Raw genomic sequence first — 25,619 nt, 5'->3', positions numbered from 1 at the left:
GACAGAAAATGAATGGTTTCTGAAGGCCAAGGGAAAAAAAATATCATAAAATAACCGCACAAGAAAAAGCACAGCATTTTTTGTTGGAGTGGAAAATTGTTCAAATATATGATCTTTGAGAAGAGTTTTAAATTGTTTTAGTGTGCAAAATTGGACCAAAGGTATGAGTTTGTAGAGCTTTTTATAACAAATGAAAGTCAGCTCCCTTGTGATGTTTTTGTAACAAATAAGTCTTTTTTCCTCCTTTGCTAGGTTCTACCACATAGACAAGCTGTGAAACCAGGCATGGTACTCCTCTTTGAACTCTTCCTTCTTCGTGGCACCTACACCTGGATCGATAGAGAAGTGGGATGGGGAGCTTTTCCCTTATGTGATAACAATTTTAATGCTTTGGAGGGGAAATATAAATGTCCCTTCCTCAGAGGCCATTATGACTCCAAAATCGACCGATTCAAAAAAATTGAAAATTTTATTTCTCAGGATTTGGATCACTGGTTATGCAATCTCTACTTTCAGGTTTGTATTTTAAAAAAATGTTTGGTTTTCTCTATATTTTCTTTTTTGAGCCTGAAATTGGATTATGGCTCATCTCCCATTTTCTAGGATGTCTGTAAGCATGGGGAAGATAAATATGGGAAAATTATATGGGAGAAGACTAGTAAATGGAGTACAGAGAAACAAGATCTTACTAAAATTCTTATAGCAACATCTTGGACTGCTAGGCTTCACAAACAGTGCACAACAAGCGTGTTCTGGCTTTGTGGAATTCCAAACTACCTTTTTTTTTCTCCTCTTCACAGATAATTAAACTACCGCAGGATTCAGATAAGCAAAATAAGTGTGGTATGCATGTTCATGTGCCACTCGAACTTTTCATGTATTCAAGCACTGCTGAAAAGAATGGTGTCTCAGAAAAGGTTGTACAGTCTGGACCACAAGGTGATGGATTCAAACTTTGATATTTCCATTCAGGTTTTCGCTGGATCAACCCATAGTTTCATTTCAATGTCGGCTAATCATTATTGTTCTGGTTAGGCAAGATTTTCTTCATTCAGCTATGGGTTCAACATGTGTTGTAGCAGGAATACTGTGACTCTTTTTATTAAGGCGGTTTAACTTTGTTTTCAGGTGCGAGCAATTCAAACCAGCCTCATTGCTGAGGATGGAATGGCCACGCTGGCCTATGCTTAAGGCTGAATAATGCTTGGAATGTTACAGCAATAATAGTTCAGCTGTTATGGCACCAACTTACAGGAAGAGAAAAGAAAAAGATGGTTTTTTGTGTTCTTCTGGAAGAACTTTAGCACCTCCCCAGGCTACAACAAGGACTTCAGATTTGGCAGAGAAATAGTTCTGGCATCAGAAGCATGCTACTCCTCTGAAATTCTGTTAAGATTCAATCAAGTGATAACCCATAGGAAGGGCAATTATAATTTGCTTGTGTACAGCAGAACTCCCCAGAAGCTTTCTTAAAATATTGATAAATGTTCTTTTTAGACTGATCCTCCCTAGCCTCTGTGAACCTTCTGATGTAGCTACACTGAGGACACAACTGACCATATTGCAGTGGACTCACAAATTTCTCCTTTACTGGTAGAAATCCAGTAATGAGAAGAATGGCAGGACGCTGCTGTTTTTCTTTCCTTTTTCCAGCATGGGGGATCAGATGGCCGTGAACAAAAAGAATTCATTTTTGCTATACAGATATTTCTATGTTTTCTCTTGTTTAATGAACTGAAGTGTTCAGCCAACCCATAGATTCTAGTGTATGTGTGAATATTATGTGCAGATCTGAAACAGATAATTAGTTCTTTGGGGCAGAGGTTCCGTAGGCATTTGAGAACAGCAGTAGTGATCCACTCTAGATGGCACAGGAGGAGAAAGGAGAGGCTATGGAAAGGAAGGAAAGACAACACATAAGCAATCATCATTTAGCATGGTAAATGGGCAGCTCAGGTTGGAAGCATAACTTGAAAAGGGTCCAGGAGAAGTATTTTTCAGACAGTTAGTGGTGATTTAAGAGATAAAGAAAATAAGGTTTGCCCTGAGATGCTTTTAGGCTAAGCAGCAACTGCACTGTGATCAAAAGGCTTTTATATAACCGCCCTGATAAGAGAGGCATGGAGGTGTAAACATACACTATACTGAGGATTAAGGTATTTTTTGTTGTCATATATCTTCTACATATCTGCTAAGTTGCTTTTAGAGGCAGAAAACCATGAATAGCAGATCCAAAAGGTAGAATTGCAGGCAACTCTTATCAGCAGTGAAGAATTATGTACAAACTCTTAATGGATCAAACTTGTTTGGTCCTACCGTTAATCTTGACATGCATTTGGAAATGCACATAGAGGGTGCAGCTAAATAGATCATGCTTTCTGGAAACACTTGGAAAAACTTGTGATGCTCAGTTCGAAAAGTCAAGACAGACATGTTTTTAAGAACTGAAAAAGAGCATTAGTGCCTTTCCTATTTTGCACGTAGACCTCTGAAATTTGCCGATAAGGCGATCATGGAAGTTCTGTAATTTTCCTCCCAAACAGATTTGCCCAAACAAAATCTTTAGGAGCAATTTTTGATATTGCTTATATTTATTTATTTTTCTTGGAGCATTCTTTAAAGATATTATTAGCTGCCAATATCCCCCATGGGTTTGTTTTTTAATGTATCTATGCAGTGCTACAGTATGCTGTTTCTGCTGGTGATATGTTGCTAAGAGATTTAATAATGGGTAAACAAACACAACATGTGGTAATCCATTTCAAATTAAAAGTTTATTAAATGCTAGCTTGATGACTTTCTGGCTATTTACAATTAAAGGAACAAACCTTAGAGAACTGAGAATCACGTGGTGAAAATCACAACTTCAACATTTGCCACAGAAAAATGTGTTTATGATCTGTGGCAAGCTGTTGCACATTGATATGCTCTATAAATGCAGAATTATATCTGCTAAACCACCAAAAACTGGGATGGAGAGGGGAAAGCTCTGTTAGAGTGACATTAAGGTTGAGACACAAACCAGAGAAAGCAAGAACAGTCTAAATGAAGACGGGTGTTCCGTAACTCACTCTACTGCAGTAGTCTAAATAGTGAGTGATCTTATATATCAATACCATATGTGGTACTGCAATATATAAGCAAAATAAAGCAGGTTAGGAGATGGTGTTTTAGCCTTCACTTCAAATTTGTCTTGGTTTTAGAAGTTTAAAACAGAACCTTCATATTATTTCCATTAACTCCAGGCTACATTATTCTTTTAAGCCACAGCTCCATGTAGGGTTAAGTAAAGCTCTTCCTTGCTGCACAGGCTCTCTGATCTAGAGCACAGTGCAGGGAAATGCAATATAATGCTTCCCATTCTACCTCCTTTGCAGATCACAGATGCACATTATCAGATCTGGTGTGTCTCTAAGTCCAAACCATATCTTCTCTCCATTCTTTTGAAGTGGTATTCTCTAAGGGGTTCATGGCAGAAGACAGCTTCTGCTTTTGTCACCACCATCTTATCTTTTCTTATGAAAATATTCTGCCGTTGATCTGTTACCCCTTACAGGATCAACAGTTCCTGTCAGAGAATAAATGACAATTTCTGAGTAGAATTCATTATCTACTGTAGTGTGAAAGGTGGTAACAGCTCTAGTAGAAGGAACTTAGGTAAGAAAATTTGATGCAACTACCAGGAATGTTGCCTTGTTAGGCTTGGATCTAAATAACAAGGGCTTCTAAAGACTTCAGGACTGTGAGTCTCCATATAAACACTAAATATACAAATGCATGAAGAAAACATTCTCACAGTAAAACCCAGCAAGACCCCTTTTGACTTCAGCATCCCTAGGAAGAGGGGATTCACATGTGCAAAATGTCAGTGTAACAGTGGTATTTGGAGTTGTCCGCTCTTTCATTCTCAGAAAAGTGAACAGACAGCACTCATATATTAGTTCTACAGCTCAAACACTTTTAGGTCAGACACAGGCTCATTTGGAAAGTGTTGCTTCACATTTGTTGGGAACCTTCATCCAAATGCTTGCTTTTGCAGCTGTGCTGTTGATCTGACTTGACACACAAACACCAGTTTGTGCCCATCTGAACTTGTGATCAGATAAAACAGGAAAGTGGAAAGCTAGGGATGATTTTATCCACTGTAGTTTTTAGAACCAAAGGGAAACCTTTCTCATTCCAGTTCACTTATTCATACCACTTTAAGGTTGGCCATTTTGAAGTCCTGAAGTTATGGTCTGCACTGTACCAGCACATACTGATGTTCACTCAAGACCTAAAAAGGGTGCTTATAAGGTGGAAGGTGGAAGAGTCGCTAAGGATTAGGATACTGAAGCAGTAATTTTTTTATTTTTAGTGCTAAGTTTTGTGTATTTTTGGTGAACCTAAAAAGTCATGAGCAACTGTGCATTTTTTAAAGCAGTAATTATCCCAAGCCCTGGAGTATTAAATCAAGAAAGGAGTTTAACTTAGCCTGACTATGCTGGGGGAGAGGTGTTGTCAGAGAAGATTTTGAGGAAAGATATTCAAAGATAGCCAGGCTAATTTGGTCCCAGCAGCAGGATGATTTGCTGTAATAGAACTGGTACAGTGTCATGTTAGCAGGAATACACTGCTCCCAGTGTCTGGGCTAGCAGAAATATTTGTTGCTATTGCTTTGCTGGGTAGATTTGCCACATAGACAGGCTTCCACTACCTCAGCTATTTTTGGACTAAACACCTACATGAAGATTTTCTGAGTCTAAATTCTTCTTTTCAGAAAGCGTTTTCATCCCTTATACCCCCTTGTTCTACTATGGGAGAAAAAATGAAAAAAAAAGCAGCTGTTTGAGAATGGTTTTAAGGACATTATTATTTTTTTTTTTTTACAATTAACAAATATCTAATTTTTCCCTTGCACTTTATTTTTTCTTTCCCCTTACAAGTTTTGCTGTGTAACAGCAGTGCATGTGGCTCCTGTGTCCTATGCATCAGGCAGAAGAAAAATTAGAACCACTGAAATGTCTTTAGTTCTCAGACTATGAGCTTATAACAGAAATAAATATTATACAGAGAGGTCATTTTCAGCTATACTATTTTTTCTGGTTACTGTACAATTTAGAGTATTTTTGGTCTGTCTTCCTTCTGTCTGTCTGTCTGCCTGTTAATGATTTTGTACGACTGTTAAAGTTTGTACCACTTGGCTTCAGCAGTCCTTGAAACTCACCAGGATTGTAAAGCTTTAAACAGTTGCACAGGTCTTTAATTATAAATTAGTTTTGTCAGGACTACTAAGGCAAAGGCCTGGCCCATCCCATCGTGATGCTAGCCAACAACCCCTTACTGCTCCTGGAGCAAGGAAACATGTGGAAGGAATTGTTCTTTTACATTTCACAGCTTGTCATTTCCTCTGCAGGGCAACCTCTGACCTCCCTGAAAGATCCTGACACCCATAAGGGAAGTATTCCCACTGTTGTAAAGGAAGTGGAAAAGCAGTTTAATGCCGTGAAAGGAGGAGAAGCGTGTGTGTCAGAAGAAGCTGTGAGGAAAAGAGAAGAGCTTAAAATGCTTCCAGCAGGTTAGGACTTTTATTGCGTTACTTAATTTACTGGAAGTTTGCAAGTAGATCTGCCTGGCATGTGTGTAAATACCCCCATTTGCCTTCGCCCTCACCCTGTGATATCATATCATTATTTCACTGGGCAAAGAAAGTGATGGAAGAGTTTAAATCAATTGCTAGGGATCAAAAGCAGCTTAGGCAAAAGGGTACAGAAGCAGCGGACTCCCCTGTCTGAAATGTATTTGTGGGCCAAATGTGTTAGTAATTACAAGGTGTGTGTGCAGTGCACTGACAATATAAGATTATGGCTGGTGTTTCTGTGACATTTTTACATCCTTTCTTTTTATTTGGTTGTTTATATCCGTGGATCCAGTAACATGTTGCTGTTAGGTGCTTGGGAAGCATGTTTTCTTGTTTTCTTCCTGCAGCACATTAATAGCAATATCCTTTGTTAATTGTGCTGAACTAAATTACATAAAAGTGCCTGTCTGTATTTACATCAGGTAACATTTGCTTCTGGGGCATGGGATTTCTTCCAAAGCTGAAGCCTTGCAAGTAGCTATAGTGTTGTTGTGGTTTTGTTTTTGTTTTTGTTTTTTTTTTTTTTTCCCCCCTTCCCCTTGATTATGTTTATTTGTTTATTGGTTGTTTTGGGGATTTTTTTGTTAGATTGGTTTTTGTTTTTGTTTTTAAGTGCCAGGTAGAAAGTATTTATCTGAAAATTGAGTAATATATCCCTTAGGTCGTCTCCTAAACTCAAAGACTGCCATGAGTGCCAGAGGTGGACTTACCACGGGTTAGGGATTTGAAGGTACCAAGGATATCTACTCCCACTTCATAGCCCAGGCTAGTGTGAAGAGATAAAAGTACAGGTGGGAATAAATTGATCACACCTTTTGAAGGGAGGGGGTGACCTTCTTTCTGTACCAGGAGGCTGTAATAGGTCATGGTTAGACACTGAACTGTGAAATATTAGGTAAGAGAGAGCTACCTGAGGTCTGAAAGCTACCTCTTGTCTGTGTAAACATTACGTTGTGGTCTTCTTTAAGTGTGTGGGCTCCTTGAAATGATGCAGTAGAATTTTGGATGAATGTCAGTTTGAAGCCAATGCCAGCTTCCCTTTCACAGCAACCCATGAAATGTTATTGAAAACTAACTTTTTTGGAGCCTTCCTTCTCTGTTGACTGTCCAGGAAGGCTAGAACTAAACATCTGCTATTACAAGTGCATATGCTGAATATCTCATGTTAAGTCAGCACAAATAGAAATAGGAGCTAATATGGCATTGCCAAGTCAGGATTCATAAATGCTGAATATCGATATTGACTATCATAGGTGCGTGAGAAGTAGAATACAGAGCTAGTGTCATTTTTTGTTAAAAGGGCGTTTGTGACAAAATATTAAGCATATTAGTGAAAAAAGTAATAAAAATTTTCATTCTTTCAAGGGTTCTCATTACATGTCCTGATAAGATCAACACCTGTCTTTTCTAGATATTGGTTCGTCTAAGAATATAAACAGAGCCCTAGCTTAGGAAATTTGTTCCACTTCTACATAAGTAGAATCTATTTTAAAATTTATTTTGTTCATTTGCCCAACATTATTTGTGCAAAACAGATTAAAATACTCAAAACAGTAAAAATGTAAGTAACCTACACGAACAAATGGGTTTTATAGTGATTTTAGTGTTGTTTGACATTTGCTTTTGTCTTTTTAAATTTTTATTCTGATTTCTTTTCCTTGCCAACATTTGGATATTTCCACCTTTAAAGTGTGTCTCAAAACCCAATTATTGGTTGTGCAGGTAGAGAGGTATTCTTTCTCCCCTCTTCCCATCACTAACGTTTATACAGATTTAAACCTTACATGTTGATTTTTTATTCAAAATATTTATGTGGAGTTTGGCAGAGACCTAGTGGCAAACACAGCATTTTAGAACCCACATTTTTAGTTCAAGACAGCCTCTTCCAAATACCCTGAAACAACGCAGTTACAGAAGTGGCCTGATTCGGAAGGTACTGAATTACCACAAGCTTTATCGAAGCAAGGTTCAAAGGGCATTATTTTGCATCATCATCAGATCTGACTAGGTAAATTTAAGAGATAATACTCAAATTCACTGCAGACTAAAAAAATCCCAAAAAATAATGAAACCAATTCTGAGTTTTCCTGAACTACAAGCAGTTCTCCAAAATATCCATGGACTATGAATTAGGTGAAAAAAATTTTTGCTTATCTTTATTCATGAGACAACAGAAATTTTCCTTGATGAGCTCAGTTTCTGGTACTGCATCTTCTTGAACATTATTTTAATGAAAAACTTGTTTCAAAAGTCACATCACTAAAGCATAGATTTTCTGTGATGGAACACTGTCAGTAATGTCACCACTAAACTTATTATCAGCACTCAGAATGATGGAGAGAAAAAAACCTTAATTTAAAAATCCCCAGATACTTTTTGCAGGATGACAGATAAACTAGGATTTATACTGTACCTGATGTTTAATTTGAAGCTTCAACAGTGCCTGCATTTTTTTCTCCACCAATGCTCATCCCAGCAGGCACCTTATTCCCAGCCTTTCTCTCATATGAAGCCTAATTTCTTTTTTCACAGCCCCCAGTTATGCATGTACCACAAGTAAAACCCCTGGAAACATATGAAATATTTCTCCTAAATATTGTTAGTCAAACTGTTACAAGAAACTGGCATTCTGCTCATTTTTGGGGTTTGACAGAACCTCTGTGGCTCCTTCAGCTCTCTATTCTATCACCTTTCTAGAGCATACCCAGGGTAAAGTTTTACCTCTCATTTTCAGATCATCTACCTCAGAAGAAATCTTTTGCTTGATGTCTGTCTTCTAAAACAAACTGAGTATTGAAAATAAGGTGTTCCATTTTGTTCATGTTTAAGATTTCAAATTCAACACCCTTCCTGCATTTTTGGAGAAATGTTGGGAAGTGAATTGTGTCCTTTTGTGACATCAAAAGACATTTCTGTCAGAGCGGAGCTTCAGAATGACGTCTAAACAAAGACGGCACCAGGCTGACCATGGGGTTTATTACAGTAGCAGCAGGTAACACTCAGAACTGTGTTCAGAATTTATTAAGATATTCCTTCTATATCAAAATACCAAACACAAAACCAGCTTCATTCTAATTGTATCATTGCCTTTAGAGAAGAGGCTCTACATTTGTTAAAATGTGCTTATATAGGTGAGAAGTAGATTCATTGAGAGGGTTATATTTATGCTCACAAGTATTTCAGAAACAATTTTATGAAAACCAGTGAATCTGCACTGTTTCTCCCATATATTTCTCCTTATGCTGCAGTGAGGTTCTTTCCCTGCTGAGGTGCTGTTTCCTTCTACATGAAATCTGTATGCAGATGCAAAAATAATTGCCTAAACAAAAGAAACAAACAAACAAACAAAAGCTGTTCTCATTGGTAATTCCTCATGGGTGCCACTTTAAAGGAAACAAAATGATATTTTAAAATGAAGATTGCTACAGGTAGGGCCCCAGAGACAGAGCCTCATATGGCTGGACTTTCTTTCTCTGGTGGTCTTTTCCTTCTCTGACAGGACTACGTAAAGGATTACACTGGCTTTTCCAGTTGGGATCAAATTCAGATAATCTTTATGGTTCTGAAATCCACACAATCCAAACTCTTAAATTTTCCAACTCTTACCATGCTATTTGATTTCCCATAGATTAGTGCATTACTAGGAAGGGAGTCTAAATAGGACCTTCGTCTTATTTTCTGCCCCTTCTGTGGTGATTTCTTTGCCTTCTGCTCCACTCTTGGATTGCACCACTCTAAAACCCTTTCCCACTGACTTAAAGAGAGGTTGCAGCTATCAGAAGGGACTGAACACTCCTTCTCTTCTTTGGCCCCATATACATCAGAGGTAGTTCCTGTCAAACTTGTGTAAGGTAATTTCCTAGCTGTGCTATTTCTTTTTGCCCATATATTAAAAAAATCTTTTAGACTCCCCATGCCCCTCATACATAAATAATAAACATTTCACACTATCAGCCCTATATGCATTTAGGGTGAAGCTGAGCCAGGGGATCTGCTTTAGATGTGTGTATCAGCTACTAATGGGCCATCAGTCACCAGGACCAGACTAAAATGCTGTTCTGACATGAAATCTTCAACACACAGTGGGGTCCCCACTGTTCAGTGGCATCCTCCCAGCCCTTGGTTTCATTTTACAGGTTCATTCCTGTTGTGCCACAGCACTTGTTACAGAAGGCATAACCAAAGATGATAACTTCCAGACTAAATGCAGAGGGTAAAAAATTATTAAGTTTTTTTCTACAAGGGTGAGGAAGCAGTAAGACACCCTCTAAAGGGTGATTTTAGAGGTCATGCTTTCATGCTCTGCTGTTGCCTTGAGAAGGCTGATGTGGAGAAAGATAACAGAGTAGCAATAATGTTTTTGTTTCCAACCTCTTTTCATGGTGTTTTAAAAACTTAGGTCCCAGCAGAGCTCGGGGATTGTGTACTGGTAACCCTTTCTTTGTATCCCTTATCAGGCATGATCCATGTGGTACCTACACCATTTGGCTGGGACTTAGTATGACCCAGAAATGACTGCTCTCAGCACTGTCAAGGTCTGCAAATAACCTTCAATATATCACCATGATTTTCCAAATCCAGGCATTAGTATTGCCATGCCCATTCCACAATGGTGGGAAAAAATGCCACCCTATTTTTCCTATTTGTCTTATACGAGTGTAGACATTTAAACTATTCTACTGGACTTCTAAATAGCTGTTCACAGATTATAACTTTGAATTAAGAATGTTATTGTCTTTCTTGTGCTCTGGTGTAATCATATTTTCCTGCTTTTATGCATATGTTTCTTGACTTCAAAATAAACCTATTAACAGAGAGTCTACATCTGCCACTGTGCCTTTGTCACAGCTATGATACCCGTCTTTGATCATTCTTTCTTGGTGCTGTTTTCTCCTCCTCAAATTGTTCATTTTTATCAAGAATTATATTATGTTCCCCTGTCACAGAAAAAAAATGTAGTTTGAGTCAATTTACTAAAATAGTCACTGCTTAGTGTTATATCTGGACAAAGTTGACACCTTTGACATTTTCTAAAATAGCAAAAATAACTGTATTTAAGGTATGATTTATGGGCAGTCTATGTCAAAGGAATTTCTATGCCATTACAGTTTCTGATGCAGCAGTCCAACTCCTTCAATGAACAAATTGCTGATAGTGCAGCTAATTAATGCTTTATTAGTTTTCTGTGGTCAATTATAAAAAGTTATAAAAAAGTAAAGTGTAATTTAGTAATAAAGAACTGTGTGGTTCTTGTTTCTCTCTCAGAAATGCTTTAATTTTTGCCTGTGGAAGAAACCATTTCTACACAGCTCAGTTTTATAAGACACGTACCCTCTCCCCCCCCAGCCACTAAGTAGGAGCAACTCATATGATTAAAAAGTAGACTGGAGTCTTTAAATGTCTTTCTGATTGCTGGCCTCTATTAAAAACTTCTTAAAATAATAGATAGTTTTAATTCCTCAAGCCAAAGAAAAATTGTATCATCTTAAGTATTTTCCATATTTATTATATTGATGAGATTTGGCTACCGGAAAAAAAAAAAAAGGAAGTAAAATCTCTTGTATTGCAAGTTTTAAATGTACCAGGCTAAGGTTTACTTAATTAGAACCTCCAGGCAATAAAGGAGCCCTTTTTTAAATTCTGTGAATCTTAATATGCTAAATAATGCAAAGCTTCAACTCTTCAAGCATGAGACACACATCTGGCAGCTTAACATTTAAATTACAGAAAAAAAAAACCACTTCAGTAGTAATTTTCATGAAGAAAAGAATGGGAAATGTATTACAACTAAATTTAATTTCTTTTTAGATTTTTCATCCTGTCTAATTGCAGGCATTTCCCATCTTCTCTTTTATTTATTTATTTTCATACAGATTTTTTGTCTACTTTTTATTGATCTTTAATTTGAGCAGCTTCTTACTGTTACAACCATTGAAGAATTACATTGTGTTTTTACTTAGCAAAAATTGTTCAGAGAAATCTATGAGGAATTAAAGTAATGAGCTCACTGGTATAGAAAGAAAAGAGCATTCGTAGCCTTACAAATAAAATATAAAAAGAGCATGTCATGATTAAATAACAGACTTGAGTTCCTTCTCCCTCCCATTTCTTAAATGTAGAATTTATTTATTTTTTTTTTACCAAGATAATTACTGCTTTATTCATTTGACTCCAAAAACATTTTTAAAGTACTCATCATCTCAGCAAGGCTGTTTGGGAACCCATTTTTTTTGTACTGGAGAAAAGAAAAAAAGAAGAAAAATTAAACAAAGAAAACCACAGGAACCATCTTTACAAAGGTATATTTATATTTTAATATAAGTTTATGGATCCATACATGGATCCCATATATAAAATACGTAAAGACAGTATGAACAGGTTATACTGCAGGTGTGCATACACCTGATATACCCAGCAGCTGTATTTTATGCTGTTTTGTTGACTTCAGTAGACCTCTTCTTTCACCCCAGATGATGTAAATATCTAAATTCCCCATTCACTATGAATGCTCAACATATGTACACCTCTACATGTGTGTATATACATGTAAAAAGTAAGAAATATATCCAAAGGAGTATACACAAACACAGGGTTAAAACTGTGACATTGTATGTGCATAGATTGTATATCAACCACTGTAAAACCTAAGAGCAGATCCTTCCTGCACTGTGATTTTAAATACACTTGACTGTCTTTTACTGTGTGGAAGTCAAAATAACTTAAAAAGAAAAAAAATTGAAGTAATTATAAAGTGTGTTTTTGGCTTATTCCCCATGTGCCATACATTAAACAGGGTAATACAGACCTTTATTTTTGCCACACCAGTGCTTGCTATGATGTGGGAGTAAATTTTTGTTCTTTCCACAGGTCACTGCTTTTCAGAAGCTTGTGGGACATGTGATCTGTGTTTTCTAAGAAAAGTTTATTCAAGTAGTTCATGTCCCTGTGCCTCATTCTTGATCCACAGCTATGCCCATATAAGTAAATTAACCTTCTGTCTTCTGAAGAACACTTCCTGGGGCGTTTAAGATAGCCTCCCGTGTCATTCTTCTTGTGTCTATTATTTCTTTATTTCTACTTTCCCCCCTGTTTTTCATCTATGCAATTGTTATTTCCAACATCACAGCATCTGAAGTCTTCTCTGCATTTATCATACTAACACTTTCAGAATGTAGGAGTGAAATAACCACCTATTTATCACTCAGATGGAGGGGGGAAAAATGATCAACCTGAAGCCAGTCAGCTTGGGAGAGGGACCAAAACCCGGCTGCTTCTTTTCCAGAGGTTTACCTTGTGCACAAATATAAAAACTATTTATGTTTGTGTTTTTGTTTTTTTTTTCCTTAACAGACAATTACCAAGATTGCCGTGACAATGCAGACAAGCACTGTGGCTCGTTTAGGCTGAAGGAAGTCCAAGGAGGACATCACAAAGTACTGGTCTTGATATGAACATCACCAACTCCCTTAAAGCTCACAGAGGAGCCACTGGAGCTTCTACATGTGCCGTTTGAGATTGATTTCTGGTCTTGCTTGCTTTGGTTGTTGTGTTCCTTTAATCTATCCCTGTGAATTTTTTTATAGCCACAATAAGGCTTCACATGTCCAGGTGTATTGCTGTCTCCTGTACAGCTAATCTCTCCAGCAATGAAACTTCAAAGGAGGAGTAGGAAAGACCACTGAGACATTAAACAACAGAAACTTGATCAAGCTGCAGGATGATATTATTTCAGTAATGTGTAAACATGAGATAGGTTTCATATGCATCCATAAGCTTCAAGCTCTCGTGTTCTTGTGCAAAAGACCATCAGAAAATTTTAGTATATGTATTTGTAGTATCCTAGCCAAGGACATCATTAATTTGTGAACAAATCCTGTGTCCTCAGTGCAAGCCACTTTTAACTTTAGTAGAGTGATGATGTACATTTGTGAGCAAAACCAGATTGATCAACTGGATATTCCCTTGCTTTTCAATGTCTAAGTTTCCAAGTGATTTATTTCTTCAGGAAGATAAGGATAACTTGAAGAAAAGAGAGTTTTCATATAAATTTAGCTGCAGACTGAGATGTGAGAGTGTGTGTGTGTGTGTGTGTGTTTAGCCTTATATCTAGAGAAGGGATGATTTAAGGACCGACGGAGTGGGTGTAATGGGCAAAGCAACCCAGCCCAACCCCATGGGAGTGGCACAGTGAAATTCATATCCTAAAATCCCATAATAGCACAATGCCTTTGAACAAAATGCCGTGGTCTTATAGGAACCTCAGTTGTGGGTGGCTCTCAAAGCCACATTAAAGTGACCTGGTTTTAGTGAAGTGCGTAAAGCCATGGGTAATTTGGCACTGTCTAGTCCCTTTGGTCTCACTGAAATGACTCACAAGCTTACAGTTATTGACATGTTTGAATAGATTTCTGAACTGAGCCTCTTACCAGAATCCTTCTGCACAAAAGAAGCGTGAGCATGTGAAATCTCCTTTCAGAGGTTGAGAGAACCCCTCATTTTTAATGAGATGAGTGAATCCTAATGTTCAGAGAGAGCCTTGTTTTAGCATGTTCAAGATTTAGGCATTTGGCCTGATTTATATAATTTGGCCTTAATTGTATCTCTGCATAGCATCTTCTAAAATAATTTTATCTTAACAATTGTATATAGGAAACAATGACAAACTAACATAAAGAATAGACTTAAGGAAGAAGACACAAATTCATGTGTGTTTTTTTCTCCTCAGCAGTCCCTTTTCTTTTTGTAAACAGATTATTTTATTTTATTTTATTTTATTTTATTTTATTTTATTTTATTTTATTTTATTTTATTTTATTTTATTTTATTTTATTTTATTTTTTTATTTTTATTTTTATTTTTTACACTTTATTTATTTTTTTTATTTTCAAAAGGAATGAGAAAGGTCTTTGAGTCTGACCTCAACTTTTTTGGGACTATAGATTTCTCTGGTTTTCCCCCCTGCCCCAAAATTTATCTAAAAACTAGTTTAGTTAGGGAGAGACCAATTGCAAGTCTAAAACTAAAGAATTGCAATTGGTGTAATACACTGAGTGTATTCTGAGTGATGGGCATTAGCAACAATTCAGCTTTTGTTGCAATGAGTGTGCAAACCATGGCATATATTAAGATATTGAATGGTAGCAATAAAAGACAGAATGCTCATGGTCAGTGATTTCTGAGAGAAGTAAAACATATTCTGGGGTTATAATGCCAACCTCATGCAGATGACTGAGTTTCTGCTTTTTGTACCTCAGACAAGAGCAAACACAGTCTCAGAGACATTAACTCATAATACTCTTAACACCTTTGGGATTTATGTCTTAAATAATGTCTTTACATCTACTTTGTACAGGAATAGTTTAATGGAGACAATGTCAGTGCAAACAAGGTACCTTGCACACACTACCCATTCTGAAACATTGACTTCTAGGGAATAAACTTGGGCAGTCATGTGACTGAAACTCAAAATGTGCAGGAGATCAATGTAATCCAAGATTCAGAATACAAATCCACCTTTTAAAGCAAAATGGTTCACAGAGTAAAAAAACCAAAAACCAACAACAATAAAAACCAACCCCAAAAAACCCCAACAAAATTAAACAACCAACCAACCAAAAAAACTCTGTAGTTTTCAAATTAGCAAAGCGTAAAGTGTTGTGACTGCAACAATGCACCCATCCCCTCATCCCCTCTGGACTTGTTCACTAAATGTTAGCAAACCCTTTGCAGAATTTGATATTGTGCCTGGGAAGGTATTAATAGATATCACCATAGAAGTCACCTGCAGGTGTTTGTCTGGTAAATTATGACCGCATCATGTGTCTTGGTGGAAGTGATGCTTGGCTGTCTGTCCAGAGGCAATAATGCCAAACATCCAGGGAATCTGGTAGTCAATTCAGAGAGGTGATACCAATGCTGAATCAGACCCTGTGCATGCAAAGGTGTTATGCCAAGGATATGCACAGACCAGGATCCTCTAGTTTGTAGCTCAGAGAACAGTTTAAATGAGCATAAACTTGCAGCAGCACTGAAAGATGTGCTACTGTCCCTCTCCTTTGTGCTGGAAACTGGGGCAGGGTGGCCTGGATCAGAATGGGTCCAGCTGAGAGCTAACCCAGTTAATAAAAGAAAAGGAAAAGAAAAAAGAAGCCAAACTGTATTAATTCCATTCCCAGATCAGTTCCTTCCATATGGCTTACTATGGACATGTCCAGATTTTTGCACTGACAGAGTGTGGTATGCAGCACTGGAAAAAGCAATCAGGTGATGGAAGACTGGGTGACTGCTGGTGTCACCATGAGCTTGCACCTCCTTGAGAGGGTTTGTCACAGCCTTATAGAGGCATAAATCAATTCACAGAAAAATATTCAGCATGCAGCTCCAGGTTGGAAAAGTCCTTGGATGTGTCCAGAGGAGGGGAAAATATGGGGCTAGAAGGCATGTCTTGTCAGGAGTGGCTGAGGACTTGTCTCTGTCTTGGAGAAAAGCAGGCTCAGGGGAACCTTGTTCTGTACAGCTTCCTGGGGATGGAAAGTGGAAAGGGAGGTTTTGAGACCTTCTCGCTTGTATCCAGTGATAAGGACACATGTGAATGTTTCAAAGATGCACTGAGGGAGGTTCAGACTGGAGAGCATGAAGGAATTCTTTACTGAGACGGTGGCCAAAAACCTGGAAAAGGCTTCCTAGAGAGATGGTTGATGCCCCCAGCCTGTCAGTGTTTAAGAGGCATTTGGACAGTGTCCTTAACATCATGCTTTAACTCTTGGTCAGCCCTGAATTGGACTATAGATGCTTTTCGTAGGTCCCTTCCAATTGAAATAGGCTAATCTATTCAAAGTGTTTTGAATGCATATTCGAAGTAGCTTTGCCACTAGTGTTTCCCATGTTTGTTATAGAGTGAAAACAGAGCTAGAATTCAAAACAGAGAAACTGGCACCTCTTACTTTGCTAGCTGTGTACAGCTATTTACCTTAGTATTCTAACCTGTTTCTTATTTTCATTTGAAGGTCAGCTGGAATAACCCAGATGACCAATGTTATGAAGAAAAATCAGGTCCCGAAAACAATGCAAGCCAAGAAGGGAAAACATCTGCAGAGAGCAATTTTTATTTGGAAGACTTGGAAAAATATACCTTTTCTGTGTGGTAAGTGATCTCAGCAGCAAACAGTTTCACAACCCAAAAGTTTGCCTTGCTATACGTGTATCATAGAGGCAAAAACTTTTAGATAAAAGTTATTGGACTAAAAATACCTCCAAAACCAGAAAACAAAACCCATGGGATTTTGTTGGACTTCTTAGTATTACTTATGATTGAAGTTGAATTGGAAGCACTTTTTGTCTGAGAATGCAATTTTGACATTGCTGCATTGTTTTGAGAAGTTATGTCAGGGGAATAAAGGCAAAAAGATTTCCAGCATAATATTTTCAACATTTTAGGAGCAATACACTGCCTTTTTTGGACGTTACTTTAAATATTATTACTGTTCTCTGTTATAAAATACACATAAGGGGAATGACTTAAAATGAATAGATAAAGTAAAATTAAAAAGGCTACATCAAATGAAATATTTTCATTTACTTATAATTATATTTCCTGGAATTTCATCTTCTAGGTAATTGCAAAAGTTGGACAGTTATTTGTAATTCGTAAAAAACAATGAAGACCCAATCCTTTACTAAATGAATTGATCAGATAATCTTTCACATAGCTCCCTACTGTGCTTTGAATATTCAAAACCCAGGTGTAATGTACATTTCTGGCTCCCATGATCTTCTCCAAATCATCCCCTAGAGTTTCAAATAAAGCATCCAGAAAACAAACATCAGACTAGGGTGTATGTCTGTGAGAATTTAGTTTGAAATTACTTCCCTATCAAAACACGAGACAGGATTATGTCACAGGCAAGCCAAGCATCCTTCAACATCTCTAGTGCTGTCTATGTCCTGCTCTCATTTGCCTTGGTGCCTTTAAAATTAGCAGGAAGTCAGGTAAAGACCTTACAGACACAAAGTGCATTTTCACAGTGGTAATCTGAACTCAACCCTAGAGGTGATTAACCATGAGTACTGGAGAAGGCAGAAATCAGGCAGAAGAATAACGCACACTCATATAATTAGGCTTTCATAATTGTGTTGGATTAATTATGGTTATTTTGGACAATTAAGGACTCCCCAATCCTGGCCAGAATATAAGAATGGATTTTAGAGCAGCAGTGCTCATCCAAATATCCTTGCCAGCTCCCACTGTTTCATTTTACCTACCTCAAGTTTCAAATTAAATTAACCAAATTATCATCAATTATCTATTTCAAGGTGCTTGCTTTCTGTAGTGGTGAACTCCACTTTTTCTCTTTCGTGTCTTGCAGAGTTACAGTGCTAGAATTAATATTTAATTTTATGTGCCCCATTCCTGGAAGCGTTCAAGACCAGGTTGGATGGAGCCCTGGACCCCTTGAGCTGGTGGAAGGTGTCCCTACCCATGGCAGAGGGTTTGGAACTAGATGGCTTTCAGGGTACCCCCTAACCCAAACCATTCTGTGGTTCTGTCTACCTGTAAAGTCAGCAGTGTTGATCCTTTATTCTTTTCAAAGTTGCTCAGCTTCAAAGTGTTGGGTAGGGGGCCCAACTCCACCCTTATCAGTGTGGCCCCAGGCTTTGGACTCTATTGCCTTTGCAATTGCACAAGTTATCTGGAGGAGCAGAGGGGGCAGGCACTTGTCGCTGTTGGCATGCACCTCGCCTTCTGATTTAGGAAATAAGAGAAAATTACTTCATTTTCTTCCATTTCATTTTCTATTTCTTTTCTTTGTCCTTTCTTAGGGGGCCCAGCTGTCCCTGAGCCCCACACCTCCGGGGACACTGACTTTGCCTGGGTTCCCTGGGCAGGCAGAGTTATATCTGGGCACAGGAAGTTACAGGGCATGAACCAGATCTTCCTGGTACCAAACAAAAGCAACAAGGCATGTTTCAGGGTGCTGCCTGTCCTAGCTAAGGCCAGTATTTTATAATTTCATGTGCCATTCTATTTCCTGTATCTGTTATCCTGTTGGAAATAAGGCCAGCTCTTGCTTCATCTACTTATTTGGTACGTTCAAATCCAGTGAGGTTAGAACAAAACAGAATTTAGAGGGAATCTCTTTGCTTTCTGCTTTACTTGTGGTTATCAGATTTATCAGAAAGAAAAAAAAATAGGAAGATGAAATGACTCCACTCTTGGTCAAGTAATAGAGGTATTATACATAGCATGCCATGTAAAGAATGTAATATAATATAATATAATATAATATAATATAATATAATATAATATAATATAATATAATATAATAATATATTAATAATCTATTTTTAAAATACAGAGTTAATTCAGGTTATTTACTTGGAAATCTGATACCTTGTGAGTTGTTAATTCCATTTGTTACTATACCAGCATGATGTTTCAATTGTTACTCACTTCTCTGTCTCCTCCTTTCCTTCTCCTCTACTTTCTCCATCAAAGGGCATTAACTCCTCTTTGTCTGTTTCCAGACCTTCCTCTCTACTACAATTGCTACCTTTTAAAAAATGCAATGCAAGATAATTAGCTACTACAAAAATTTTTAATAGCAATGTAGATCTGGGGGCAGCTTGGATCTCCATAAACTTCAGAGTTTTAGATGCTCCAAGATGCAATCTGAGCAATTTCCTTGATCTTTTATTGCAGCTGGTAAATCATTTATTGGGCTAGGTTATTTTACAAAATCCTCTTTAAAAACAAAATCCCATAAAATGTATTTATCATAAAGTACTGCACGACCAACAGTCTTCAAAGTTGTACATACCCTATATTAATTAAAAGCTAGTGTTGTACTGTGACAAGTTAAAAGTATCCACTGTCTCAGTCTGTCTCTCCCCTACCCCTCCCTGCCTCTCCCCATGACTTTTTTTTCTCTCTTCTTTTCTTTCTCTCATAATCTCTTCTCTTTTAAGGCTTGCCAAAGGGGAGATTGGTGAGTATGGAGAAGAAATTCTTTTGTGATCACAAATATTTTTCTGATAATTGTGATTTTTTTTTTTTTTTGGTTGCTTCCATTGCTATAGCATGCTTGTCCTTCTCCATTCATATTAATTTGACAATGGTGTCTCACATCCGTAGGCCATAGTCAAACCTCCTTACAGTGGGCATTATACACACATGTAATAAAAAGATCATTTTGGCTGCAGAAGCCCACAGGCTTCAGCTGTGCTCTCGTAGCCTACACGAGTGCCTTTCCCACAGTGCCCACATGCAGTGTGGCTCAGAGCAGCAGGCTTTTGCTTGGGTCCGCTGAGGTGGAGGGGTGAGGGTGAGGGGGATGAGCCCAAAAGATGAGGTGAGGGGAAAGAGGTGAAAACAACAGGAAAATGTGGTCACATACTCCAGGGCCATCCGTGCTACTGAGGTGGTCAGCTGCAGTCACAGCCTGGTAGATGCCAGACACTCACCAGGTGCTTTGCTGACCTTCCTGGAGGGCCCACCCCAGGGCCTTGCCTTGCACCATCACTGATCCTGCCTTCTCTGAGATTTCTGTTCCTGGAGCTAAAAACTTATGTAATCTGCAGCACAACATCAATATTATTCATAACTATAGTCTGAATAATAAGGGTGAGATCTGTGACCTTGAGAGAAAAGGAGGAAAGTTTGGAGGAATTTTGACCTTGCAGCCCAAAACCTGCTTTCAGAAGCTCTCTAGCTCTCTTCTGCTGTTCCCTGAAACAAGCAAAATTTGAGGAAAAAAAGTTCTTCATGACTATTTGTCACTATAAAGCCAGATTTCCTGAACATGTATAAAAAAACAGATGTGAGAAATAATTTCAACATTCAGTGCTTTAACATTGCTTTTTATGTATAGTTCTAGAGCAGATGTGAAAAAGACCCCAGATTTCAAAATAGAATTTTGGCTTAATACAAAAAAAAGATAATGACATATACACTTTCTGTGACTTTAGGGATCTTCAGGCTTGAGTTTAAACATAAAAACTAGCAGTTCCAATTGCCAACAATTTATCATCCAACACAGCTCTCAAGGGTTAATATTACACACTGATATAAAAGTAACGATCATCCTTTGTCTCCATGCAATTAGCTTTTTAACAACCTGCCTGTAGCTCCTACCCAGGCTAAATGCTGCTTTGAAATATTTTCTCCTCAACTCCAAATGTGTTAAGCTGACTCTGGCCAGCTTCTATAAAACCAGTTAATTGTAGGGCAGTGCCTTTTGTGGGGGAGTCCCCAGTGCCCCACACAACAGTGACGTGTGTTGCCCATGGTGGCTCAGTTGCAGACTGGTCAGTGCAGGAGCAGACAGCATCCTGATGCAGGAGACAAGCTGGTAAATCCTATCTAGAGTCATCTTCTTGCATTTCTGGAATCCAGGGCAATGGAGCAGACTTTGGTTCTCACTTGCACCTGTCAGGAGCAGATGCAGACCTTGTCCAAGAGCAGTAGCAAGGAGATGGTGAGAACAAAATAGGCTCTTGACAGTACGTGACAGCCTGGGTAGGGTGAACAAGGTTGAAGATCCCTTCGCAACCCTGCCTCTTCACCTGTAGACTTTATGATTTTTATTAATTTTTTTTCCAGGTTGAGGCAGATACTGAGGGGCAGGAAGAGTTAACTGTAAAGAGCACAATACAGTAAATTTGTTTTTTTATATAAAGGCAATAAACTTTCCCTTTATAATACACATGTGATTTGACATTGAAATAAATGCAGATGCTTCTTTGCTCGGTGTATTCCCTGTTGTGCTTTCTAAAACACCTTCACATATGGTTTGCCTCATTCCTGTGAAACTGCTTGTTGTTTATGTCATACAAACAGAACAGATTGAATTTATACCAAGTTAGGAGGGTGATGAATCCTACATTAGAGGAAAATCCTTGCCTCAGTGTTTTGAATTTGTTCAAAATTAGCATTGCCTGTTAAAAAATGCCCTGGATTGTCCCTTGAGCTTTTCTAAAGATTTCATTAAAATAAAAAACAAAAAGAAAAGGAAAAAAAAAAAAAAGAGATTTTGTGGCTGCTTATAAATGCTGTCTTTTATTCAAATATGTAACATTTACCTAAAATCAAAGGTCAAATTTTACCAGTTTTTATAGCTGTCCTAGTAGGATCTGTTTCATGCACTATATATAAAATACTGCCATTAAGAGCAGACATTCAACTTCCTTTGTGAAAAACCAAATAGTCCTTTTTTGCTTGCTTTGAAAAGTGCCAATCTTTAAAAAATTTCTTCAGTAACTTCTGATAGTCCGCCTAAAATCTGTTTCATTGTTTCCAATTCCATTTTCAAATGTAATTCAAGGCAGGCCAAGATTGAACTCATAGGAGAAATCAGAGGTCCCACTGTTTTCTTTAAATGGTTTCAAATCTTTCACACATTATTCTTAAAAATACTTAAGCTTTAGTTGTGTGAGCACAATTCCCTGATTCTGAAGTCGTTGTGGGAGTTTTTTTTGCATGCAAGTCTCAGCAGGATACAAGTCATGTTTTTGTTTTGGTTTGGTTTTTTTAACATATTCAGGTGTTAGATGGTGTTTACTTTGGTGCATATTCTTAAATCTTTGAGGACTGAATTTTGACAGTAGACCAGTACATATTTCTGTGGAGTCTTTTTTTTAGTTTTAGTCTCATGGGAGATTTTTTTTGCTTTTTCTACAGGAAAAGTTTACTTTTTGGAAAATTCTTCTATGGAAAAATCATTAAATATGACAATAGCATCTTTCCTATGCATTCTAATTTTTATGAAGCTGTCAGTTTATTCTTTTATTATATAATATAATTAATATATGAGCAAATTCCGATGAACTGCACACATTCAGAGATTTTATTTCTTTCCTGTTCTGTGAAATGAAAGAATTATTTCCTTGTTCTGGTGCATTGTGGTAAAATTTTGCCAGTGAAAACTGAATGAGAAATAAAGTGTTTGAAAAAAAATTGAAATCGACAAAAAGTAGTATTTCAAAATTAATCTAAACTGCTGGTAAAAAATTAGGAAACAAATTTTTAAGAATTGGAAATACATGAAACATGAATCTTTGCTGAGCTGTTTTCTCTGTGAGTCTTTTGCAAAGCTCTCCAAGATGTATTCACACTCTTAATTTTGCCAGGATTCGATATTGTTATGGTGATGGGAAACATGTACTATTGCAGTTACCCATGAACTTCAGTGCAATTATACTTGATGATAATTTTATTTATATGTTCAGAATGATGGAAAGAGTTGACAGCCAATGCGCTTCCTCCTGCAGGTTCCAGAGCTGCAGAGCTCCACCAGTTGAGACCTGTCCTCTAGCAAAAGAAAAGAGAAATTAGTGATACAGAGAATTAGTTGAGAGTGTCAGTTGAGAGTTGTCAGTGACTGATCAGTCACAATGACTAGGGAAATGTTTATCTGGTTTTTTTTTTTTTTTTTTTTTTTTTTTTTTTTTTTTTTTTTTTTTTTTTCCATTGGCCTTAATGTTCTTGAGCAGTTTTCCTAGGGGTCTTGTCAGGGAAATTGTGTGATTGACATCCAGTTATGAGTAATGGAGCTGAAAGAGCAGGGAAAATGCTCCTCAGTGCTGGAGTAGTTCACAGTTTGACCTAGACCTCTCCAGGATTGTGAGTTTATAATTCTTTGCCAAAATGTTCTTTCTACTCTCTTCCTCCATCTTAGAAAATTCTTATCTGGTAAAAGTGAAAGGATATGGTCCAAACTTGGTAATAGTCGGGGGAAAACTGGGTATGACTACCATGCAGCTCTTTGACAATAAATTGCTAATTTCTCTTAAATACAGGGAATGTTGAGTCTCCAGTTATTGAGCAATGTGGACTCACAAAGTTGTTGGAGCCTTTGTTATGAGTGCAGTCAAAATATCTCCAAGGCAGCACTGCCAGCTTTTCTCCCTCACAGGCATTTCACACCATTCAGCTTGGATTCCTGCTCAGCACAAAAGCACTTTCTGACTTAGCTGAATTGCCCTTTGGTTTGTTTAGGCACATAGGAGAGTAGAAGACTTGGGAAACTGGCTGTGAAACGTGGAGTTGAGAGAGATGTGGTTGTTGTTTGTCATTTAATAAACATTTTGTTTTCATGAGCTAGAAAAGATGACATTACTGATGACTAGTGGAGGAAAGCGAAGCTATAAGTGTGCCATACATGGTCATCTCTAATGAATAGAATGAATAAAAATAATAAGTGCATTACGTAGCTAACTGTCACATCTTCAGGGCACTACAGTAAATAAGTGGGAGTTATACATGTGCATTAGTAGCAAAATGAGTACCACACTTTGGATCCTATTGAGTACAGTGTGGAGAGAAAAATATGATAGATTGCTGCTTTTTATCTGTCATTGCTGTGGCACAGAAGCATAGACCATATGTATGTAAAATGACTTTGTTATTTCAGTAAATTCTCTAACTCTTTCTGTTGTAGCCTGTAGCAAAATGAATAAGTAGCTGAAGATCCTGGTGGGATAGTTCTGATTTTATCAGAATAAAATACCTCTGCAGAGGCATAATTATTATTAAATACACAGTGATGTGTGACAAAACAGCCAGAGAAGTTAGCAGGGTCTCTGCTTTCACAGGTTTTCAGTACAAACTGAGATGCTTCACAAAGGGTGGAAACAAGAAGCTGTGATGGTGAAGCTGAAAAGAGCAGGAAAGTTTGGGCAATTGTGGGCCTTGTTAACTGTGACTCTTGTTTCCAGTTTCAGAGGTGATGATAAAACTGTGGATGACAGTCAAAAGGTTCCTCCTCAATCACCTAGTGGAACCAATATTTTTTTCCTTCTATTTTGTCCTTCTTTAGGTAGAGTACAGTATCTCCTCTGGAAAAGTCAGATTTGGGCAGGGTGGAGATGAGGATGGTGAATGGGAGAGAACACGGAGGATCTGCCATTTGCCTGGCCTTGGATCTGAACATTCAAACCAAACTGCCAGGTTTAGGAGCCTGGTTACAAAATTCTGAATAAAATGCAGTCTGTCTGCCCTTTGATTTAAGAGGAAATCCAGCCAGTGAGGAATTTACAGTCATCATGCTTAATTCTTTTGATGGTGTGAATTGCTGTCTCAAGCCTAGTTTTTAAACAACTCAGTAACCCTCCAGTGTACTTTGTCTTCATAAGATTTTTGGCCTGGTATCTAAATCTATCCCGGATTTTGGTTTAGGTGTCTGCTGAAGTCTACTGACTGAAAACATGCCGGACTGTTTTATGGAATTAACAGTGGTGAAGCTTTTGGTTCACCTGTTCTTTCTTGCAGCTGTACTGAATGCTATGTCTTTCTCCCAATGTGAGATTCCCAGCTGTTGATTCTCAAGTCTAAACCATTGCAGGGGAAGAGAGCTGGGGATGGAAAAAAAAATCCCCTTTCTTCATCAGTCCCATTACTTGGAAATAGAGGGCAAGCCATTTTGCAGAGCTTTTAACTAACTACTAATATAATTTGTTCTGCATTGTTTGCCCATTAATCCAAAAATTACTTTTCTCTTTGAAGCTTGCTTTATGTAGAGAAAAAAATGCCACCCTTAACCATTATGTGTATCATTTTATGCAGGATAACTCTTTTTATTTGCCTTGCATTTCGGTTAAATGTGGTACAGGGGCCTTTGAGCATCTTTGGTTGCTTGGTAAGTTATAGTATTTCAAAGTTGGAATAATTTCCATTTCAAAACATTGTATAATGATCCTCATCTTCTAAAAGACACTTGGATGTATGTTCATACCACAAGTATTCAATACAGCCTTAGATGTGCCAGGAATTTTGAGGAATGAAAGGATTCTCTTGTCTCTTGGAATATGCCTTTCTTTCTCTGGCTTAAAATACATACATCAGATATAGAGTTTGACCTACAAAATGTCAGAGGGTGAAAGATATGTATTCAGTCTGGTTTATCACGCATTTCATTATCCTGCACAGTGCATCTGGAGAAATACTTCCCTATCTACACATGCCTTATATTTGTAAGCACATAAAAACACTTTCCAGTTTTCCTTG

At 37.7% G+C, this 25,619-nt stretch overlaps 1 protein-coding gene across 1 annotated transcript in view; it reads left to right on the top strand.

Moving 5' to 3' along the window:
- Nucleotides 1–19,634, top strand: part of LOC136291827 (uncharacterized) — a 182,292-nt gene extending 162,658 nt beyond the window's left edge. The window contains exons 17-22 of the mRNA XM_066186952.1: nucleotides 253–516; nucleotides 801–939; nucleotides 5,396–5,557; nucleotides 12,971–13,053; nucleotides 16,627–16,763; nucleotides 19,586–19,634. Coding sequence (XP_066043049.1) covers nucleotides 253–516; nucleotides 801–939; nucleotides 5,396–5,557; nucleotides 12,971–13,053; nucleotides 16,627–16,763; nucleotides 19,586–19,634 — 834 coding nt within the window. The remainder of the gene's footprint in view (nucleotides 1–252; nucleotides 517–800; nucleotides 940–5,395; nucleotides 5,558–12,970; nucleotides 13,054–16,626; nucleotides 16,764–19,585) is intronic.
- Nucleotides 19,635–25,619: the final 5,985 nt, after the last annotated feature.

This window comes from Chamaea fasciata, unplaced genomic scaffold (assembly GCF_029207755.1).
Source record: "Chamaea fasciata isolate MVZ Bird 193981 ecotype frontalis unplaced genomic scaffold, bChaFas1.0.hap1 SCAF_1, whole genome shotgun sequence".
Taxonomy (NCBI): domain Eukaryota; kingdom Metazoa; phylum Chordata; class Aves; order Passeriformes; family Sylviidae; genus Chamaea; species Chamaea fasciata.
Note: the sequence above shows the minus strand (reverse complement) of the source record. Positions and strands in the feature narration are given on the sequence as shown.